Genomic DNA, 21,014 nt, shown 5'->3' with positions numbered 1-21,014 from the left:
TCACTGTCAAAAACTTTGATAGTGCAGAAAAAAATAAATAAAATGATCGACGACCCTAGTTATCAAAGAAATATGTTAAAACAGGAAGATACCAATTATCGCCGAACAGACTGTACAAATAGGAAGGGACAGTGTGTAGCCAGCCTCCACGATGGCCCCCCAGTGACCCCTGCCCGCTGGTATTCACACCTGACCTGGGGAATCGATGCGTTACTGTGGAAATGACAGTGACCTCTGAGCTGTGGTCATAAGAGACTGCAGTTCCCATCTGGCTCACTCTGGGAGATGCCAGCTGCCATGCTGTGAGGTCACTGAGGCAGCCTCTGGAGAGGCCCACACGAGGAGGAACGAGGCCTCCCACCAATAGCCATGTGAGCACATCATCTCGGACGTGGTTCCTCTAGCCTCAGTCGAGCCTTCAGATGGCTGGAGTGCCTGCCAACATCCTCACTGCAACTTGATGAGTGATCACCCAGCTAAGCCACTGCAGGATTTGTAACCCACAGAAACCAGGAGGTAAGGAATGTCTGTTCTAAGCTATGGCTTTCAGGTAATCTTCGACACGGGAAGATAACTAATACAAGACTCAGTGTTGTGAAGGTACAGGAAAATGATCTGAAGACAATTTCTACAGTATAGAAGTTAAATCTTTTGACCATCCCCCTTAATGCAAATATTTTGCTCCTGACTGATCATCACTTTTCAATTCTATAACATGAATTATCTCTTTGTGTGTGTGTGTGTGGTTTTTTTTTTTTTTTTTTTTGAGACGGAGTCTCGCTCTGTAGCCCAGGCTGGAGTGCAGTGGCCGGATCTCAGCTCACTGCAAGCTCCGCCTCCCGGGTTCACGCCATTCTCCCGCCTCAGCCTCCCGAGTAGCTGGGACTACAGGCGCCGGCCACCTCGCCCGGCTAGTTTTTTGTATTTCTTAGTAGAGACGGGGTTTCACCGTGTTAGCCAGGATGGTCTCGATCTCCTGACCTCGTGATCCGCCCGTCTCGGCCTCCCAAAGTGCTGGGATTACAGGCTTGAGCCACCGCGCCCGGCCTTTTTTTTTTTTTTTTTTTTTGACAGAGTCTCACTCTGTCGCCCAGGCTGGAATGCAGTGGCACTCTCTCAGCTCACTGCAACCTCCACCTCTCAGGTTCAAGTGATTCTCCTGCCTCAGCCTCCTAAGTAGCTGGGATTACAGGCATGCACCACCACACCAAGCTAATTTCTGTATTTTTAGTACAGACGGGCTTTTACCATGTTGGCCAGGCTGGTCTCGAACTCCTGACCTTGTGATCCGCCCACCTCGGGCTCCCAAAGTGCTGGGATTACAGGCATGAGCCACTGCGCTGGCGAATTATCTCTTTTAGAAAGTGAATAAACATCCTAATTTCCCTTTGGCATAAATCTGGCTTTTTCCAGCCAGGTATTATAGCTCACACCTGTAATCCCAGCACTTTGGGAGGCTGAGATGGGAGGATCACTTGAGCCCAGGAGTTTGAGACTAGCCTAGACAACATGGGGAGGAACTGCTTGAGCCCAGGAGGTCAAGGCTGCAGTGAGTCGTGACTGCACCACTGCACTTCAGTCTGGGCAACAGATCAAGATCCTGCCTCAAAAACAAAACAAAACAAAACAAAAAAAATCAGGCTGGGCGCAATGGCTCATGCCTGTAATCTCAGCACTTTGGGAGGCGGGAAGATCACTTGAGGTCAGGAGTTCAAGACAAGCCTGGCCAATATGGTGGAACCCTTCTCTACTAAAAATACAAAAATTAGCTGGGCATGGTGGCATGTGCCTATAATTCCTGCTACCTGGGAGGCTGACGCAGAAGATTATCTTGAACCCAGGAGGCGGAGGCTGCAGTGAGCCAAGATGACACCACTGCACTTCAGCCAGGGCAACAAGAGTGAAACTCCATCTCAAAAAAAAAAAAGAGTCTTTTTTTTTTTTTTTTGCCTATTTTTTTTTTTATTTGCCTAACAGAATAGAGTTGTAGGCATTTGCCCTTTATCCTTTCTTTGCTGCCCTGGGGTAGCCTTTTCATTACCTCTCCCACATTCCCAGCCCAGAAAACTTTCTATCATGTGAAAATACTTGGTAAGCTGATAGCTACTCTTCAAAAGCGAAATGTGCTGCGCAGGCAGCTGTTCTAACAATCTCAACACGGATGGGCTAATGCATGTCATTTGCTCCACTCACTGGAGCATGAAGGCAATTGTGCACATATATGTATCTTTTTAAGTAGGGCATTGCATGGCCTCGACGGGGATTACCCATAGGAGAGATGAGTTCTGCTGAGAACGGCTGAGCGCGGAGCAGAGCGCCGTGAGCACCTGTACCCAGCTGGGTGAGTAAGGAACAAGTCAGGAAAACATGCAGAAAACAAAACACAATGATCTTAAAGCCCCCGAGCCAATAATCGGCTGCTCAGGCCCCTGCTTAAGTAAGGGATGCGATTTGTAAACTAACTGTGATCACTGGCTTGAGGGTCCTTATTCCCACTGCAACTATAAGGAAGGGAAGAGTTCATTAAAAGAAGGGGCTCTGCCAGGCGTGGTGGCTCGCGCCTGTAATCCCAACACTTTTGGAGGCTGAGGCGGGCGGATGACTTGAGGTCAGGAGTTAAAGACCAGCCTGGCCAACATGGGGAGAAACCCCATCTCTACTAAAAATACAAAAATTAGCCGATGTGGTGGCACACGCGTGCAACCCTAGCTACTCGGGAGGCTAAGGTGGAAGGATCACTTGAACTAGGGAGGTGGAGATTGCAGTGAACCGTGATCACGACACTGCACTCCAGCCTGGGTGACAGAGCAAGACACCATCTTTTTTTTTTTTTTTTTTTTTTTTTTTTTCCAGACAGAGTCTGGCTCTGTCGCCCAGGCTGGAGTGCAGTGGCCGGATCTCAGCTCACTGCAAGCTCCGCCTCCCGGGTTCACGCCATTCTCCTGCCTCAGCCTCCCGAGTAGCTGGGACTACAGGCGCCCGCCACCTCGCCCGGCTAGTTTTTTGTATTTTTTTAGTAGAGACGGAGACGGGGTTTCACCGTGTCAGCCAGGATGGTCTCGATCTCCTGACCTTGTGATCCGCCCGTCTCGGCCTCCCAAAGTGCTGGGATTACAGGCTTGAGCCACCGCGCCCGGCCAAGACACCATCTTAAAAAAAATAAAATAAAATAAAAAGGCCGTGCACGGTGGCTTACACCTGTAATCCCAGTACTTCGGGAGGCCGAGGTGGGCAGATCACGAGGTCAGGAGATCAAAACCATCCTGGCTAACACGGCGAAACCCCGTCTCTACTAAAAATACAAAAAATTAGCCAGGCGTGGTGGCAGGCACCTGTAGTCCCAGCTACTCAGGAGGCTGAGGCAGGAGAACGGTGTGAACCCAGGAGGCGGAGCCTGCAGTGAGCCGAGATCGCGCCACTGCACTCCAGCCTGGGCTACAGAGCAAGACTCCATCTCAAAATAAATAAATAAATAAATAATAAATTAAAAATAATTTTAAAAGGAGGGGGGCTCAAATATTTAAAAGGGAAGAGATGGTGGAAGGGAAGAGGAGAGAGGCTACGGTAAAGGGGTAGGGGGTGTGAAATGGACACAGAATTTTAACCCTGCCTCCTTAACCCACCCTCAAGACAGGACTGGGTTTAAAAAAATAAAAGGCAACTGGCTGGGTTCAGCCAATACTGTATATAACTGAGAGGGAGAGAGACACCCCACCCAGCTCAGTCTCCACCCAGACACCCGTATTACCAGTTCTGGGAAGACTGGCTTATTTCGTCACTGGGAATCAAGTATAGTTTTAGTTTTTTAGTGTGGGGTTTACATTTTTAGTTTTGGGTTTTGGGGCTTTTTCTTAAGAAGATTCACATTTGACTGTTCCCACTTTCCAGGAGAAACCAGGACCTCATGAAGCGTCTGAGACATTGGGTTAAAGCACACGCATTTAAAAGGACCAGGAAAAGAAAAGAGACGCAGCGTCCTCATTCTCCTCAGGATTACGAAAGAGGTGAGTGGGTTGGCACCCTAGGGAGGTTCCCACGTGCACTGCAGTGCCTGGGGCAGGCCAGGCTCATGGGAGCCTCTTAGGGATCAATGAAATGTGGTCTGTCCATACTGTGGAAGATTATTAGGACATAAAAGGAATGAAGTACGGATGCACGCTACGATGTGGATGAACCTTGGTAACACTGTGCTGAGCGAAAGCAGCCAATCACAAAAGGCCACATATGGTATGATCCAATTATACAAAATGTCCAGAACAGGGAAACCCATGAAAGAAAGCAGAGAGGTGGGTGCCAGGAGCTGGCAGAGGCAGGAACAGGGAGTGACTGCTAATTGCTATGGGGTTTCCTTTCGGAAAATGGAAATGCTCTGGAACTAGGGGTGGTGGCTGCACAACCTCTTGAAAATGCTAAACACCACTGAGCTGTGTGCTTTAAAAGGGTATTTCCGTGGTATATGAATTATATGCCAATTGGAAGAAAAGAGCTGGCTGGGCGCGGTGGCTAATGCCTGTAATCCCAGCACTTTGGGAGACCAAAGCGGGTGGATTGCTTGAGCCCAGGAGTTCGAGACCAGCCTGAGCAACATGGCAAAGCTTCATTTCTACAAAAAAATTTAAAAAAAAAAAAATTTAGCCAGACACAGTGGTGCATGCCTGTGATCCCATCTACTCAGAAGGCTAAGGTGGATCACTTGAGCCTGGGAAGTTGAGGCTGCAGTGAGCCACGATCATGCCACTGCACTCCAGCCTAGGCAAGAGGGTAAGACCCTGTCTCAAAAGAAAAAAGAAAAAAGGGAAAAAAAAATCTCTAACTCCTACCATTCCCCTTCCCAGAGCCTGGGTCCACTGACTCTCCCACCCGGGTCTGCCCCAGACTAATGTTTGAAGATTCACATGGACACACTGAGGGCCTGCCTAGTTACACAGCCAGCACGCTTCTGAAACACTGGTGTAAACCAAGTCTTCCGAAACAGTGAGGGAACTCATTCGACTTAAATAATTTAAAGAAATCCTGGAGGCAATGTTCTCACTCATCCATCTTTATGAAGCTGGGACTTAATATCATGGTTTTCCTAAAAGCCTGGCACCACTGGTGGACACATCCACAAGCCCCAGAATCTTGCCTCTAACCCACCTCTACCACTGTCAGAGGTGACCCTGGGGACACAGAGATGGAGCACGGAGCAGGCTCCAAAGTCTCGTTTCCCATGATGCAACCCCTTCCCGTTCTCCACCCAGCAGCCAGGTCACCACAGGATCACCCAGCCCTTGCTCAGAACCCTGAGGATGGCCCACTTCCTCTCACACCTCCCCATGCTCCTGGACCCACAACCGAGGCCCCCCAGCTCAGCCTTCCTGGCTGTTCCCCACAGCCATAGAGCCTCCTCCAGCCCAGGGCCTTCTTCTGGCTGTTCCCTGTGCCTGGGAACATGACTTCTGCAGAGGGAGGAGGAGGAGATTCCAGGTACAGGGGTCAGCCAGAGGAAGGCTGCTGCTTCTTCAAGTTCCGTCAACTCCTCCAAACAGGCCTTCCCTGGTAGTCCTGTCTAAAACAGCCCTGCACCCCACCCCACCATACCTTTTCCATCACGATGCTTATTCTTCCAAGCATATGTTTTCTTATTTATGGTTAAACCACCATGCTTTCCCCTCAGAACATGGGCCCCTCCCAGGGCAGGGAGCTTGTCTATCTCATTCAAGGTGCTGTCTTCCCAGCACCTTTCACAGAGGCTTTTTTTTTTTGAGACGGAGTCTCGCTCTGTCGCCCAGGCTGGAGTGCAATGTCACAATCTCAGCTCACTGCAACCTCCGCCTCCCGGATTCAAATGATTCTCCTGCCACAGCCTCCCGAGTAGCTGGGATTATGGGCGCCCACCACCACACCTGGCTAATTTTTTGTATTTTTAGTAGAAACGGGGTTTCACTATGTTGGCCAGGCTGGTCTTGAACTCCTGACTTCAGGTGATCTGCCCGCCTCGGCCTCCCAAAGTCCTGAGATTACAGACGTGAGCCACTGCACCCAGCCCTCAGGAGGCATTTAATACAGGTTTGAGGAACGAATGGATGAACAGACAGGTGGGCACACAAAGGGCAAGGGAGAGCCAGTCGGAGCCCTGACCCCAGACCACCCATCTACTCTTCCCTGACTGTGTCAAGGCTGAGAATCAAGGAAAACAGCAGTGGAACACTGACCAGCCCAAATGGTATGTCAAGACTTTGCTCCATGGCTCTTCCCCAGGAATGCGCATCAGAAGTGCCCACGGGCTTTGAAAATACATGGAAGCCTGGGCCCCAACCCTGGAAGATGTGTTCCAGCAAGTCTCGGTGGGAACTGGACTGCCATGAACTTTAACAACTGCACAGGGTCTTTTGGTCCTTCCCACAATGGCAGAAGGGAGGCCCTGCTCTGTAGCCTGGGCAGGGCCACTCACTGCCTGTTTCCAGTGGTTTGGTTTTTTATGCTGATCTAGGGAGTGAGTGAAGTTTCTTGGAAATATAAGAAAATGGAAATTCATTTTCTGATGAGTATTTTACACCATGGTGCATTAATCTTTCTCTGGCTTCTAATAAAAATTGCCAACTCAGGCCGGGCATAGTGGCTGATACCTGTAATCCCAGCACTTTGGGAGGCCGAGGCGGCCAGATCACCTGAGGTCAGAAGTTTGAGACCAGCCTGGCCAACATGGTGAAACCCCATCTCTACTAAAAATACAAAAATTAGCCGGGTCTGGTGGTAGGCACCTGTAATCCCAGCTACTCGGGAGGCTGAGGCAGAAGAATCACCTGAACCCAGGAAGCAGAGGTTGCAGCAAACCTAGATCACTGCACTCCAGCCTGGGCAACAGAGGAAGACTCCATCTCAAAAAAAAAAAAAAAAATTGCCAACTCGGAGACTCATTTTGGCATTTAATATAGACTGTCAATTGTTTCTGTGTACGTTGGCCTTATTTCCATGATTAGAATGTAATATTCTGGAGGCAGAAGACGACTTCAGTTTATTTTTGAGTCTTACATCGCAAGATGTCTTAGACACAACGAGGGTCCAATAAGCTCTTGCTGAACATACAATTTAAAAATAATAATAAATTGGCCGGGCGCGGTGGCTCAAGCCTGTAATCCCAGCACTTTGGGAGGCCGAGATGGGCGGATCACGAGGTCAGGAGATCGAGACCATCCTGGCTAACACGGTGAAACCCCGTCTCTACTAAGAAATACAAAAAATAGCCGGGCGAGGTGGCGGGCGCCTGTAGTCCCAGCTACTCGGGAGGCTGAGGCCGGAGAATGGCGTGAACCCGGGAGGCGGAGCTTGCAGTGAGCTGAGATCCGGCCACTGCACTCCAGCCTGGGCTACAGAGCGAGACTCCGTCTCAAAAAAAATAAATAAATAAATAAATAAATAAAAATAATAATAAATTGTTAAAAGCCACACAGGGGCCGAGTACAGTGGCTCATGTCTGAAATGCCAACAGTCTGGGAAACCAAGATGAGAGCACTGCTTGAGCCCAAGATTTCAAGACCTGCCTGGGCACCATAGCAAGACCCTGTCTCTACTAAAAAAAAAAAAAACAGGCCGGGCGCGGTGGCTCAAGCCTGTAATGCCAGCACTTTGGGAGGCCGAGACGGGCAGATTACGAGGTCAGGAGATCGAGACCATCCTGGCTAACACGGTGAAACCCCGTCTCTACTAAAAAATACAAAAAACTAGCCGGGCGAGGTAGCGGGCACCTGTAGTCCCAGCTACTTGGGAGGCTGAGGCAGGAGAATGGCGTAAACTCAGGAGGCGGAGCTTGCAGTGAGCTGAGATCCGGTCACTGCACTCCAGCCTGGGCGACAGAGCGAGACTCCATCTCAAAAAAAAACAAAAAAACAAAAAAACAGAAAATCAGCCAGGCATAGTGGTGTGTGTCTATGGTCCCAGCTACTCAGGAAGCTGAGGTGGGAGGATTGCTTGAGCCTGGGAGACTGAGGTTGCAGGGAGCCATCCATGACCATGCCAATGCACTCCAGCTTGGGCCACCACACCGGCCCTCTGTGCCCAGCCTCAACTTTATTTTAAAAGGAAAAGCCAATGGGAAGAGATTCTAGTTACAGTTTCATCACTAACTTTCTCTGTGACACAAGCTAGCTACTTGAGTATCTCCATTTTGCCCATAAAGCATGACCACACACTGGCCCTCTCCCCTCCGCAGCAAAAATAAAGTCAACAGAAATCTTCATTAGGTCAGAAAGGTGCCAACATATGGTTTGGAAATCCTGTTTCTCCAACTACGTGGCACCGCATGCAGGCACCATCTAGAACTTCCACGGAGGAAACCCCGGGTCTCGCCATCGGGACTCACTCGCAACGTAAAGGGCAACTCTGTCATTCTCTTTGTGCCGCAGGAGGTTTTCCGCATAGTTAAGCCGACTGCCTTTGAACCACTCGGGGACATCTGCGATTCCTTTCGATGTGTCCACAACCTGTAGAGAACGACAACACACCAAGACGCACACAACATGAGTCCTCCGCCACAAATCAGCAAAAGCGATTCTGCTTCCCGGGGAGCCAGCTCACTCATGGCCCAGAGCATTCTTAAATCATTTTATGGACTGAACTCTGAACCAGCCTAAAGGCTAGACACTGAAAGTAGGGATTAATGCCAAGGGAAAACAACCATCCCCAGTAATGTATGTGTTACACAAATATTCATTAAGCACCTACACAACGAGAGATCCTGAAGACAAAGAGGACGCCCAACACGTCAGGCTCTGCCCAGACACACGGAAACCAGGAGAGCAAGCTCCGGGACCAGCTGCCCCTTGCCCACAACTTTTGGGAGTTTCAGCCTTTGCTTCCTTCCTTGGGGTGCTGGAACCTTGATTTTTATTGTCAAAGTCCCAAAAGATCAACATTTCAAAATGGTTTGACCCAAAGAGACAATAAATTCAACTTTGAACGGCAGGACTCCCTTTCCTCAGATATTTATTGATTTACAATGTAAAGAGTCGAAAAGTTTTCTCTAAACTGCAGGTTAAAAAAATAATAAAACTCCAGCTGGGCGCAGTGGCTCATGCCTGTAATCCCAGCACTTTGGGAGGCTGAGGCAGGCAGATCACCTGAAGTCAGGAGTTTAAGACCAGCCTGGCCAACATGGTGAAACCCCGCCTCTACTAAAAATACAAAAATTAGCCAGGCATGATGGCAGGCGCCTCTAATTCCAGCTACTTGGAGGCTGAGGCAAGAGAATCACCTGAACCCGGGAGGTGGAGGTTGCAGTGAGCCAAGATACACTGCAGCCTGGGTGACAATGCAAGACGCGGTCTCAAAAAAAAAAAAAAAAAGAAAGAAAGAAAGAACAAAACTCCTAATAGTTTAAAAAAACGGCCGGGCACAGTGGCTCAAGCCTGTAATCCCAGCACTTTGGGAGGCCGAGATGGGCGGATCACGAGGTCAGGAGATCGAGACCATCCTGGCTAACATGGTGAAACCCCGTCTCTACTAAAAAATACAAAAACTAGCCAGGCGAGGTGGCGGGCGCCTGTAGTCACAGCTACTCGGGAAGCTGAGGCAGGAGAATGGCGTGAACCCGGGAGGCGGAGCTTGCAGTGAGCTGAGATCTGGCCACTGCACTCCAGCCTGGGTGACAGAGCGAGACTCCGTCTCAAAAAAAAAAAAAAAAACCTATGGCCAGGTGCAGTGGCTCATGCCTGTAATCCCAGCACTTTGGGAGGCTGAGGTGGGCGGATCACAAGGTCAGGAGATTGAGACCATCCTGGCCAACATGGTAAAACCCCATCTCTACTAAAAATACAAAAATTAGCTGGGCGTGGTGGTGCGTGCCTGTAATCCCAGCTACTTGGAAGGGTGAGGCAGGAGAATCACTTGAACCAGCAAGTTGAAGGTTGCAGTGAGCTGAGATCACGCCACTGCACTCCAGCCTGGCGACAGAGCAAGACTCCGTCTCAAAAAAACAAAACAAACAAAAAAAACTATGACAATGTGGCCAGGCATGGTGGCTCATGCCTGTAATCCCAGCACTTTGAGAGGCTGAGGTGGGTGGATCACCCGAGGTTGGAAGTTTGAGGCCAGCCTGGGCAACATGACAAAACCCTGTCTCTACTAAAAATACAAAAATTAGCCGGGTGTGGTGGCGCATGACTGTAATCCCAGCTACTCGGCAGGCTGAGGCAGGAGAATTGCTAGAACCCGGGAGGCAGAGGTTGCACTAAGCTAAGATGGCCCCACTGCACTCCAGCCTGGGCAATAGAGCAAGACTCCATCTCAAAAAAAAAAAAAAAGCCTACAACAATGTAAATGTACTTAACATCACTGAAGTGTACAGTTTAAAATAGTTAAGATGGTTACATAAAAATTTATGATATATGTACTTTAACATAATTAAATATTTTTTGTTTTGTTTTGTTTTTTTTTGAGACGGAGTCTGGCTCTGTCGTCTAGGCTGGAGTACAGTGGCCAGATCTCAGCTCACTGCAAGCTCCGCCTCCCGGGTTCACGCCATTCTCCTGCCTCAGCCTCCCGAGTAGCTGTGACTACAGGCGCCCGCCACCTCGCCTGGCTAGTTTTTGTATTTTTTAGTAGAGACGGGGTTTCACCGTGTTAGCCAGGATGGTCTCGATCTCCTGACCTCATGATCCGCCCATCTCGGCCTCCCAAAGTGCTGGGATTACAGGCTTGAGCCACCGCGCCCGGCCTAAATATTGTTTTTTGAGACAGGGTCTGTCTCTGTTACCCAGGCTGGAGTGTGGCGCAATCACAGCTCACTGCAGCCTCGACCTCCTGACTCTCCCACCTCAGCCTCCTGAGTAGGTGGGACCACAGGCATGCACCACCTTGCCCAGTTAATTTATTTTTTTGGAGACAGGATCTCGCTATATTGCCTAGCCTGCACTCAAACTCCTGGGCTCAAGGGATCCTCCCATCCTAGTCTGTCAACTGCTGGGATTACAGGTGTGAACCACTGCACCCAGTCCCAAATATTCAAAAATTAAAAACAAACAAAAAAACTACTATTTAGGATCACTCAAGTTCCCAGGACAGGGCCTGGGGTCCCCACACAACAGAGGATTAACAGGCTGAAAAGTTCTCAACGAGGTCTGTGATAATTTAATGCCAGTTCTCTAGGGCAATGACTTTTTCCTATCCGCATGAGGTTGTAAAAAGAAGATACGATTCAGTATTCCCCAAAATTAGCATTTCACTTTGAAGCACGACCACAAAAAAGAGACCACGTCCATGGAAAATCTCTACTTACCTCATCGTACTCGCGTGAGAAGACAATTCCACTGAACTTCCAGAACTCTGCCCAGAAGTCTGAATACGACTCAACGGACCAATGGTACAAGTCATCATAATTCTCTAAAAATGAAATAGCTCAGATTAACCTTAAAAGGGAAATCTTGGCGATGGACACACCTCAGGAGCCTGGGGCGTGTCCAAGCGAGCCAAATTCATCTGAGGAGAAACGGTCTGTGGGAGGAAGGAGCTTAATTTTTATTGATGCAAACCCAATACCTCTAGATCCCCAAAAAGAACAAAAGCTGAGGCGGTGATGTTTTGAGTCATCTTCAGTGATTTTATATCTTAACCACCATGCCTAAGAACACAGATTCTACAGCCCGAATGCCCGGGTTCAAATCCTGATTCGGCCACTTATTTAGCTTTGTGACCTCAGGGGATAATTAATAGCCCCCCTCCAGCCACAGGGCTGTTGTGAGGATTTAAACGAGCACATGTAGAAAGTCCTTAGAATGGGGCCTTGGAAATTACCACAGTGGCATTAGGAGTTCGCCATTATTATACCACACAACCTTAGGAAACTTATAGTCAATACAATGGAAAACCTAGAAGTTCAAAACTGGTAGTCTGTTGATGACTTCTCAAGGCCAGTATAATATTGGGGGGTGTTATTACTTATTTTGATTTTTGAATATGCAATATGTTCACAAGACTCAAAATTACAAAAGTGTAAAAAGTTACATGGAGGCCGGGCACGGTGGCTCATGCCTGTAATCCCAGCACTTTGGGAGGCTGAGGCAGGTGGATCACGAGGTCAGGAGCTCAAGATCAGCCGGGCCAAGATAGTAACACCCTGTCTCTACTGAAAATACAAAAAAAACTAGCCGAGCATGGTGGCGGGCGCCTGTAATCCCAGCTACTTGGGAGGCAGAGGCAGAGCTTAAACCTGGGAGGTGGGAGGATGAAGTGAGCCAAGATCGCACCACTGCACTCCAGTCTGAGCGACACAGCGAAACTCCGTCTCAAAAAAAAAAATTGTCGGGCATGGTGGCTCATGCCTGTAATCCCAGCACTTTGGGAGGCCGAGGCGGGCGGATCACCTGAGGTCAGGAGTTCAAGACCAACCTGACCAACATGGAGAAACCCTGTCTCTACTAAAAATACAAAATTGGCTGGGCGTGGTGGCACATGCCTGTAATCCCAGCACTAAGGAGGCTGAGGCAGGAGATTCACTTGAACCTGGGAGGTGGAGGTTGTGGTGAGCCGAGATCGTGTCATTGCACTCCAGCCTGGGCAACAAGAGCAAAACTCTGTCTCAAAAAAAAAAAAGTTATATGGTAAAAGGTCTCCCTCCTTTTATTCCACAACAATCTAACTTCTTTTTTTTTTTTTTTTTTTGAGACGGAGTCTTGCTCTGTTGCCCAGGCTGGAGTGCAGTGGCGCAATCTCGGCTCACTGCAAGCTCCGCCTCCCGGGTTCACGCCATTCTCCTGCCTCAGCCTCCTGAGTAGCTGGGACTACAGGCGCCCGCCGCTGCGCCCGGCTAATTTTTTCTATTTTTAGTAGAGACGGGGTTTCACCATGGTCTCGATCTCCTGACCTTGTGATCCACCCGCCTCGGCCTCCCAAAGTGCTGGGATTACAGGCGTGAGCCACCGCGCCCGGCTCAATCTAACTTCTTATGCCCAGGCGAGTTCCCCCTTGCAGATTCCACTCAGTTATACTCAAAACAGCTTTTCCCCACCATCAAGACATGAGTTGGAAACTTGATACAAAGAGATGTATTCAACTCCTAAAGGAAATGTGACTTCACTGCAAAACTGACCCCAGCCTAGCTAAGGACTTTTTACCCTCTCAACTGCATAGGATCCAAGTGGACTGGCCACAGTGAGCCAATCAGTCCTCAGGGATAGCAGAAATTTATCCTATCAGGGACCAAGGGAAGTCATACAGTGCTTCTGTTTCAAAGCACAGCCTTGCTGGGGCTCCAGGAAGGCAGAGACTGGCAGGGATATAATAACATATCAGGAAGATGGCCAATGAGGTATCACGAATGGGGGAAAAGGCATACTACAACCGCTGAGCTGAACTACCTCACTGCCATCAGTCAATTCAACCGTGCCCATCCTCACTGTTCCCAGCCCCGGCGGGGCAGAGAGAAGAGACACGATGCTTCCTTCAGCAGTGTGCCCTCTGACTGTGGTATCCAGGAATGGTCCTCAGTTATGCTGGACTCCGAGGGATGACAAGAACTGGGACAGAGACAGCTGAGGATCGCTTTAGCCCAGAAGCTTGAAAGTGCAGTGAGCTATGATCCTGCCACTGCACTCCAGCCTGGGTGGGTGACAGAGTGAGACACCATTAAAAAAAAAAAAAAAAAAAAAAGGCTAGGAGCGGTGGCTCATGCCTGTAATCCCAGTCCTTTAGGAGGCCCAGGTGGGTGGATCGCTTGAGGTCAGGAGTTTGAGACCAGCCGGACCAACATGTCGAAACCCCATCTCTACTAAATACAAAAAATTAGCTGGGTGTGGTGGCACATGCCTGTAATCCCAGCTACCCGGGAGGCTGAGGCAGGAGAATCTCTTGAACTCGGGTGGAGGTTGCAGTGAGCCGAGATCATGCCACTGCACTCCAGCCTGGGCAACAAGAGCGAAACTCAGTCAACAGCAACAACAACAACAACAACAACAAAGCCTATCACAAAAGTTCATTCACCAACAACATCACTAAGGAAGTCAGACACGACCAGCCCCGTGAATCTGGAAGGATGCAGCCACAATGGCATCTTGACACCACAAGGACCCTGGGAGACGACAGTGAAAGTGGCCGACTTCATGTGGAAACTTTCCCAGTCAGCAACTCAGCCCTCTCATCAAATGTGACTCTTGAGACACACTCTTCCGCTCCCACGCTCCCCGCCTCTACCGGGGAGGACGCTGCAACCACAAGCCCAGGTCTGAGTTAGCCTGTGCGAGCTGTTCACACTTAAAAGCCTGTTCTTGCTTTTTGATGGACTACTTCGTGAATTTGCATCTCCACCTTGTGCAAGGATCATGCTAATTTTTCTTTTTTTTTTTTTTTTTTTGAGACGGAGTCTCGCTCTGTCGCCCGGGCTGGAGTGCAGTGGCGCAATCTCGGCTCACTGCAAGCTCCGCCTCCCGGGTTTACGCCATTCTCCTGCCTCAGCCTCCCGAGTAGCTGGGACTACAGGCGCCCGCCACCTCACCTGGCTAGTTTTTTCGTATTTTTTTAGTAGAGACGGGGTTTCACCGTGTTAGCCAGGATGGTCTCGATCTCCTGACCTCGTGATCCGCCCGTCTCGGCCTCCCAAAGTGCTGGGATTACAGGCTTGAGCCACCGCGCCCGGCCCGGATCATGCTAATTTTTTTACCTAGTATATGTGCTGCCAAAGCAAGCACATAAATCCATTTTTAAATGAAATTCTGGCTTCTCTGAGAAGAGTGAGTACCTGACTGTGGTCGTCAGCCAATAATTGTCACCTCCAGGCATTCATGGCCCTCCATGGTCGTCCCCTTCCCAACCTGAGAGGGCTGATCTGTGTCACCAACAGGGTACTGTGGAAGTGGTCAAATGTGACTTCCAAAGCCAGGTTGTAAGGGTCACTGCAGCCAGGTGGCTCTCTTGGGTCACCTGCTCCGGGAGAAGCCAGTGAGGATGCTCATTCAGTCCTAGGTGGCATATGGCAGACGCCTCCTGCACTACCTTGCTGCCACCACCAGCACTAACTTACCGCCGTGTGAGTGAGCTCTCAGCTCTCGGGGATGGCTGCATTCCCACTGCAGCTCCTCGGGGATCCTGAGCCAGAACCGCCCAAATAGCCACTCCCCAATCCTGACCCACAGAAACTGAGAGGTAATAAAGGTTTATTCTTGTTTTAAGTCACCAACTTTTGGGCTGATTTGTCACCAGCAATGGGTAACAAATGCATTGTCCACACCAAACAGTGACCGATTAGCTAGAACTGGGAACTGCTGCCTCATCAGGCCCTCAAGCAAATGCCAGAGGCAACAACTAACCAGATGGCAGACTATAGCTCCACCGCCTACAGCTACAAAGTCTTAACTGAGACTTCGTGCCTTGGTTTGTTCAGCTGTGAAATGGGGCTACTACTACTACCCACTTGGTAGGATTACCAAGAGGATGACATTAGTTGATACATATCAGGTGCCAGATGGAGCCTGGCATATAGAGAGAGCTCACTAAATAGTAACTATTATTATATTGGGCACCTGTCTGGTCCCCACAGGCTTCTGAATTTTCAGCCCTTCTTCCTCTCCACCTAGGAGAATATTAGCCAGTCTACACCTTCAAATCTTAGCTGAAGATTTTATCTGCCCTTTTTTTAATTATTCATTTTTTTAGAGACAGGGTCTTACTCTTCTGCCCAGGCTGGAGTGCAGTGGCATGATCATAGCTCACTGCATCCTCTAAGTCCTGGACTCAAGCAATACTCCTGCCCCTGCTGCCCAAGTCACTGAGATGACAGGCTATCTGTCCTTCTAAACCACATTCTCTGCTACACCCAGCACACTGCTGTTGTGCTGGACCCCCATTAACTCCAACAGATGGCACCAGATTCCAGAGATCTGGAAGCAGTGAGCCAGACACGGGGTTTATTGGAAACTTACCTACAGGGATGGTCCGGGGGCAGCAGGCTGGACGGAGAACCGCAACTGCTTGTAAAATGCAAGCAGTTTATACAGCACATTCACTTAGCACGCTCTCCTAGCAACTTCCACCTGGTAACCTTCACTTATTTCAAAAGAAAGGGCCTCAATCCCCCTGTAGAGCTTGCGTTCTATGGGGTGGGCCAGGGCTTCAGATGTTCCTCATAGACAAGGAATAAATCCGGGTTGGCCACTCCCAGATTCCTTAGCTTGGAACTCTGAACATACATTCTTCTGAAGTTACAGCCGTCAGGTACATCTGCCATACAACAGTGCAATACTCAGAACGTCAACACCAGTGCCCCATTCGTGGAATGCCCAGCGTCCACTAACTTGTGGCACTATCTTCACATGAGCTCTCTCCCCTAGCACCCGGAGCTATTTGAGAACAGGGCCCAAGCCTTCTATTTGTTGGCAAACTCCATCCCAGCTGCTTGCACAGAGAGCCGACGTGCAGCTTGTGGTACACAGAAGGACACTTGGCATAGTCCTCCAAAAGAGCATGCCTTTGAAACTGGTGCCACCTCTCTGCCCCCTAATTACAGAGGGCTAGTACATGCAGCATGTCTGCCAGAGCTTGCTAGAGGCCTGGAATCACAGGCACATATGCCAGGCTGGAGCTGCACCCGACCCCAAGGAAGCCTGCGTCAGAGGACCCCAGAGCCCCATGGGGGTGTGCAGGGAGTGCATAGGTGGGTTCAGCTGGAAGCAGTGACAGGAACCAACCAACCTGTGGCTCTGGTAGTGGAAAACAGGGTAGGTAACCCTACCAGAGCCTCCCAAAATGCAGGGATAGAAACTTCCTGCCAACCTTGGTCTGGGAAGACCAGCTCACGGACCGGCCGGAGTGGGGAACGCCCCTCCCTTCCTCCATGAAGGCTGCAAGGCTGGAGCAATGCCGCTGAGGATGTGTGCCTTGCTCTCTACTAACATCCAGTCCAAAGCATGGCCCCATACTGTATACAGGCTACAAGTGAGCCCCTGCTGGGACACAGAGGAGAGGATACAAGTTCACGGGCACTGTCTTTAAGCAGTAAGAATGCTCACAAATACACAAAACAGCAGGGCAGAATGAAAGCCCAAATTACATGCGCTTGGAGAGAAGAGGGAAGGCAGAAATCTTCAAAGAGAATAATCAAAAAGAAGATTGAATTTGAGCTGGATCTTCAAGCGAAGCCCAAAGCGTCCGGGGCCAGGAATAAGAAAGGGGAGAGAGGTGGAAATCACCGTCAAGAGTGTAAGAGGAGAAAAGGACAAAACCTGAGCTCTAAATGCCCTCCTCCAGACTAAAGGGAGGGGCCTCGCTCAGCTCAGACAATGCTCCGGACAATGCTGCCACGTTGGGAATGCAGACCCAGCATGACAGGCCTTGGAATTCTCAGAGGTTGGAAAGCTTGCTTTTCATATGTGGTCTCCCAACTTTTATTTATTTGAGACAGACTCTTACTCTGTCACCCAGGCTGCAGTGCAGTGGCGAGATCTCGGGCTCACTGCAACCTCCACCTCCTGGGCTCCAGCGACCCTGCCTTAGTGTCCAGAGTAGCTGGGATTACAGGCGCATGCCACAATGCCCAGATAATTTTTTGTATTTTTTGTAGAGATGGGGGTTTCACCATGTTGCCCAGGCTGGTCTCGAACTCCTAGGCTCAAAAGATCCACCCAGGCCGGGCGCGGCGGCTCACACCTGTAATCCCAGCACTTTGGGAGGCTGAGGTGGGCGGATCACGAGGTCAGGAGATTGAGACTATCCTGGCTAACACGGTGAAACTCCGTCTCTACTAAAAATACAAAAAATTAGCCGGCGTGATGGTGGGCACCTATAGTCCCAGCTACTCAGGAAGCTGAGGCAGGAGAATGTTGGAAGGATGGCATGAACCCAGGAGGTGGAGCTTGCAGTGAGCCGAGATGGCACCACTGCACTCCAGCTGGGTGACAGAGCGAGACTCCGTCTCAAAAAAAAAAAAGGAAAAAAAAGATCCACCCACCTCAGCCTCCCCAAGTGCTAGGACTACAGGTGTGAGCCACCACGCCCAGTCCCCTCTCCTAACTTTTAAATGCAGGCAACTCAATAGTGTGTCTGCAGATGAGACCTGGCCCATGGGCCACCAGTCTGAGAGCCCTGAAGGACGGAAAGGAGCTCCGCAGCCGTGCTTGGGCCCTCCCAGCACTTGCTCATGTTTAGTCCACCACCCCAGGGGCCCAGGGCAGAGCTGAGCACTGGATGTGACCATCTCCTGTCACCCGCACACCCACTCAATGACTCAGGTCCCGTTATGCCCATTTTACAGATGAGGAAACGAGGCATGGGGAGATCCAATGACTTCCTCCTGATCACAAAGCTGGTAAGCGGCAGAGCTGGTTCAAAATCCAGGTAGTCGGCCAGGCACGGTGGCTGACACCTGTAATCCCAGCACTTTGGGAGGCTGAGGCAGGTGGATCGCCTGAGGTCAGGAGTTCTAGACCAGCCTGGCCAACATGGTGAAACCCCATCTCTACTAAAAATGCAAAAATTAGCCAGGCGTAGTGGCAGGCATCTGTAATCCCAGCTACTCAGGAGGCTGAGGCAGGAGAATTGCTTGAACCCAGGAGGCAGAGGTTTCAGTGAGCCGAGATCGCACCATCGCACTTCAGCCTGGGGGAGAAGAAATCTTTTTTCTCAAAAAAAAAAAAGAAATCCAGGTAGATTACAAATCCCTTCTCTTCAACACCTCCCATGGAGGAAGGTGGTTTCACCCATCTAACAGGGCTGCCCATATCTGAAATTATTCCATAACATCAGGGCTGGACAGGCACCAGACCAGCATTCTGTTATTGCTGGCAGAGGAAACAGATGGAATCAAGGCAAGGTGACACAGAGGAAGAACGTCATCCCACATGGCAGCCTCCTGCTTCTTCCAGGGGTCTCCAGGCTGCCCTAATCCAACGCACAGTCATTTACCAACTGCTGGGCGGTGGGTGGGGGAAGCCCCCAGGGCAACAGACTACACCTGTCTCCAACGGAGAGCAAGGGAAGGAGAGGAACGGCTCAGCCCGGGTTAGCCTAAGAAACGACTCCGTGGAAGCTCCCCCCTGCTATGGAGGGCCTGGAAGCTGCCAGGCAGCAGTCTGCAATTCTGTGGTCAACAAGGAACCACTGAGAACTTCTGAGCCAAGGAGTGACAAAGTAAGACCTGTGTGCTTCAAGATTACTCTGGTAAAGCAAGCAGGATGCAAATGGGTGGAAAAGCAAGAAGCAAGAAAACCAACCACTGTTCTGAGAGGACGAAAGGAGGCCCCAGAACCCCTGGCACGGGGCTGCAAAGGAGGAGATGTGAGAAAGACATGGGGCCGTGGCAGAGGACTTCTGGTGTGGGCCAGGTGACTGGGTGTCCATTCCTGTGAGCCTGAGCAAGAACAGGACGCCACCGACAGAAACAAGGGAGGCCCTGCGCTGGCGGAGGGGGTGAGGAGAGACCATGAGTTTAAAATCCCCTAGGGAGGCTGGTGGCCGTTGCTCATGCCTGTAATCCCAGCACTTTGGGAGGCCCAGGCGGTCAGATCACCTGAGGTCAGGAGTTCGAGACCAGCCTGACCAACACGGAGAAACCCCATCTCTACTAAAAATACAAAATTAGCCAGGCGTGGTGGCGCATGCCTGTAATCCCAGCTACTCGGGAGGCTGAGGCAGGAGAATCGCTTGAACCCGGGAGGTGGAGGTTGCAGTGAGCCGAGATCACGCCACTGCATTCCAGCCTGGGCAATAAGAGCAAAACTCCTCCTCAAAAAAAAAAAAAAAAAAAAAAAATCCCCTAGGAACACCCGGCTGAGACAGGTGTGGAGGGGTGGAGCTGGTAGTTGGGCAAGCCAGCTAGAGCTCAGGAAGAGCACCCTGAACGGTCACCCCACGGAGAAGGGGCCTCTGCCCCACCCACACCCAGAGAGGCGGTTTCTGAAGTTCAAGGTGATGGGTGGAAAGAGAGTCTTTTACTAGGTTCTGTTTGGGGGCTGGGAGTGTAGACATGTGGACAGGGCCTCCTACCTGGCCATCCTTCTAGGTGCTGGCCTCTAGGAGGGGCAGCTGGAGATGGGGGAGGTCAGGGGGGCAGAGTGCACGGCACTGAGGACTGGCAAGGGACCCCCACAAACAGAGGAAGAGCTGCAAGTCAAAAAGGCCCTATGTCCGGGGGAAGCCCCCACAGGCTGGAGGTCAAGACTCCAGCGAGCACCTCATAGGTAGGAAAGCCTAGCAGGGGACCACCCAGCCAACAGGCAGCTGGCCCTCGCGAGGGGTGACACTCCTGGGGAGAGGGTGACGCCCACATGCAGAGGAGACGCTGCAGAGTCAGGAAGTGCCAGGAGGTGCTGTGGAGGGGTGATGTTCCCCAAGAGAGGGGGGAACCCCGCAGCCAGAAGGCCTCCCCGCCATCAAGTGGCTCCTCCAGCCCCAGAAGCATGAAACTAGCAATGGGGAGACCACCCAACCACCCTGCACGGCCCCCGCCCATCCCCCGCAGGCCCGGCCGCCCGCCCGGCTCTCACCCAGCGCCAGGCCGCACGCGGCGCCCACAGCCGCCCGGAAGCGGTCCATCTGCGTGTTCTTCTTACTGTCAGGCTCCCACATCACCTGGCACTCCAGAATCTCTTCCCGCCCGGCGCGCTCCTCCTTGGACATGGCGGCGGCGGGCCGCCGGGGCTGCGATGAGGGCTGGGGACCAGGGTCCAGGGACCTGGGTCCGGGGGAGGCGACGGTCTGGAGCGCCTGGCGGGCTGAGACGGAGACGGCAGCGGCGGAAAGCAATGGACTGAACGGCAGCCGCCGCCTCCGGGGGGCCACTTGGCCCAGGCCCCGCCTCGCAGGCCCCGCCTCGCAGGCCCCGCCCCGAATCCCCGCCCCCTTCCAGGCCCCGCCCCCCCGCCTGTAACCCTCCGCTGAGTGCAGCGCCACGCAAAGGAGTGCTCGCAGCCGCCGACTCCAGCGTCCGCGGCAGACGGTCGTGCGAGTGAGGGGCTAGCAGCCCCGCCTTCACCTGGGGCCAAGGGAGCTGCCATGGCCCCAGCTCCCCGACCTCATCTGGAGCTGGAGGACATTAGGGCAGCGCAGGAGCCAGG

At 51.3% G+C, this 21,014-nt stretch overlaps 1 protein-coding gene across 3 annotated transcripts in view; it reads right to left on the bottom strand.

Annotated features, from left to right (window-relative positions):
* Positions 1-20,767, bottom strand: part of AACS (acetoacetyl-CoA synthetase) — an 80,447-nt gene extending 59,680 nt beyond the window's left edge. For all 3 annotated transcript variants that reach the window (XM_025402126.1, XM_025402128.1, XM_025402127.1), the window contains exons 1-3: positions 20,445-20,767; positions 11,255-11,358; positions 8,342-8,462 (exon numbers count right to left, since the gene is read on the bottom strand). In XM_025402126.1, coding sequence (XP_025257911.1) covers positions 8,342-8,462; positions 11,255-11,358; positions 20,445-20,577 — 358 coding nt within the window. In that variant the 5' untranslated portion in view covers positions 20,578-20,767. The remainder of the gene's footprint in view (positions 1-8,341; positions 8,463-11,254; positions 11,359-20,444) is intronic.
* Positions 20,768-21,014: the final 247 nt, after the last annotated feature.

The sequence above is a fragment of the Theropithecus gelada genome, chromosome 11, assembly GCF_003255815.1.
Source record: "Theropithecus gelada isolate Dixy chromosome 11, Tgel_1.0, whole genome shotgun sequence".
Classification (NCBI taxonomy): domain Eukaryota; kingdom Metazoa; phylum Chordata; class Mammalia; order Primates; family Cercopithecidae; genus Theropithecus; species Theropithecus gelada.
This window is presented reverse-complemented; position numbering and strand designations above follow the sequence as displayed.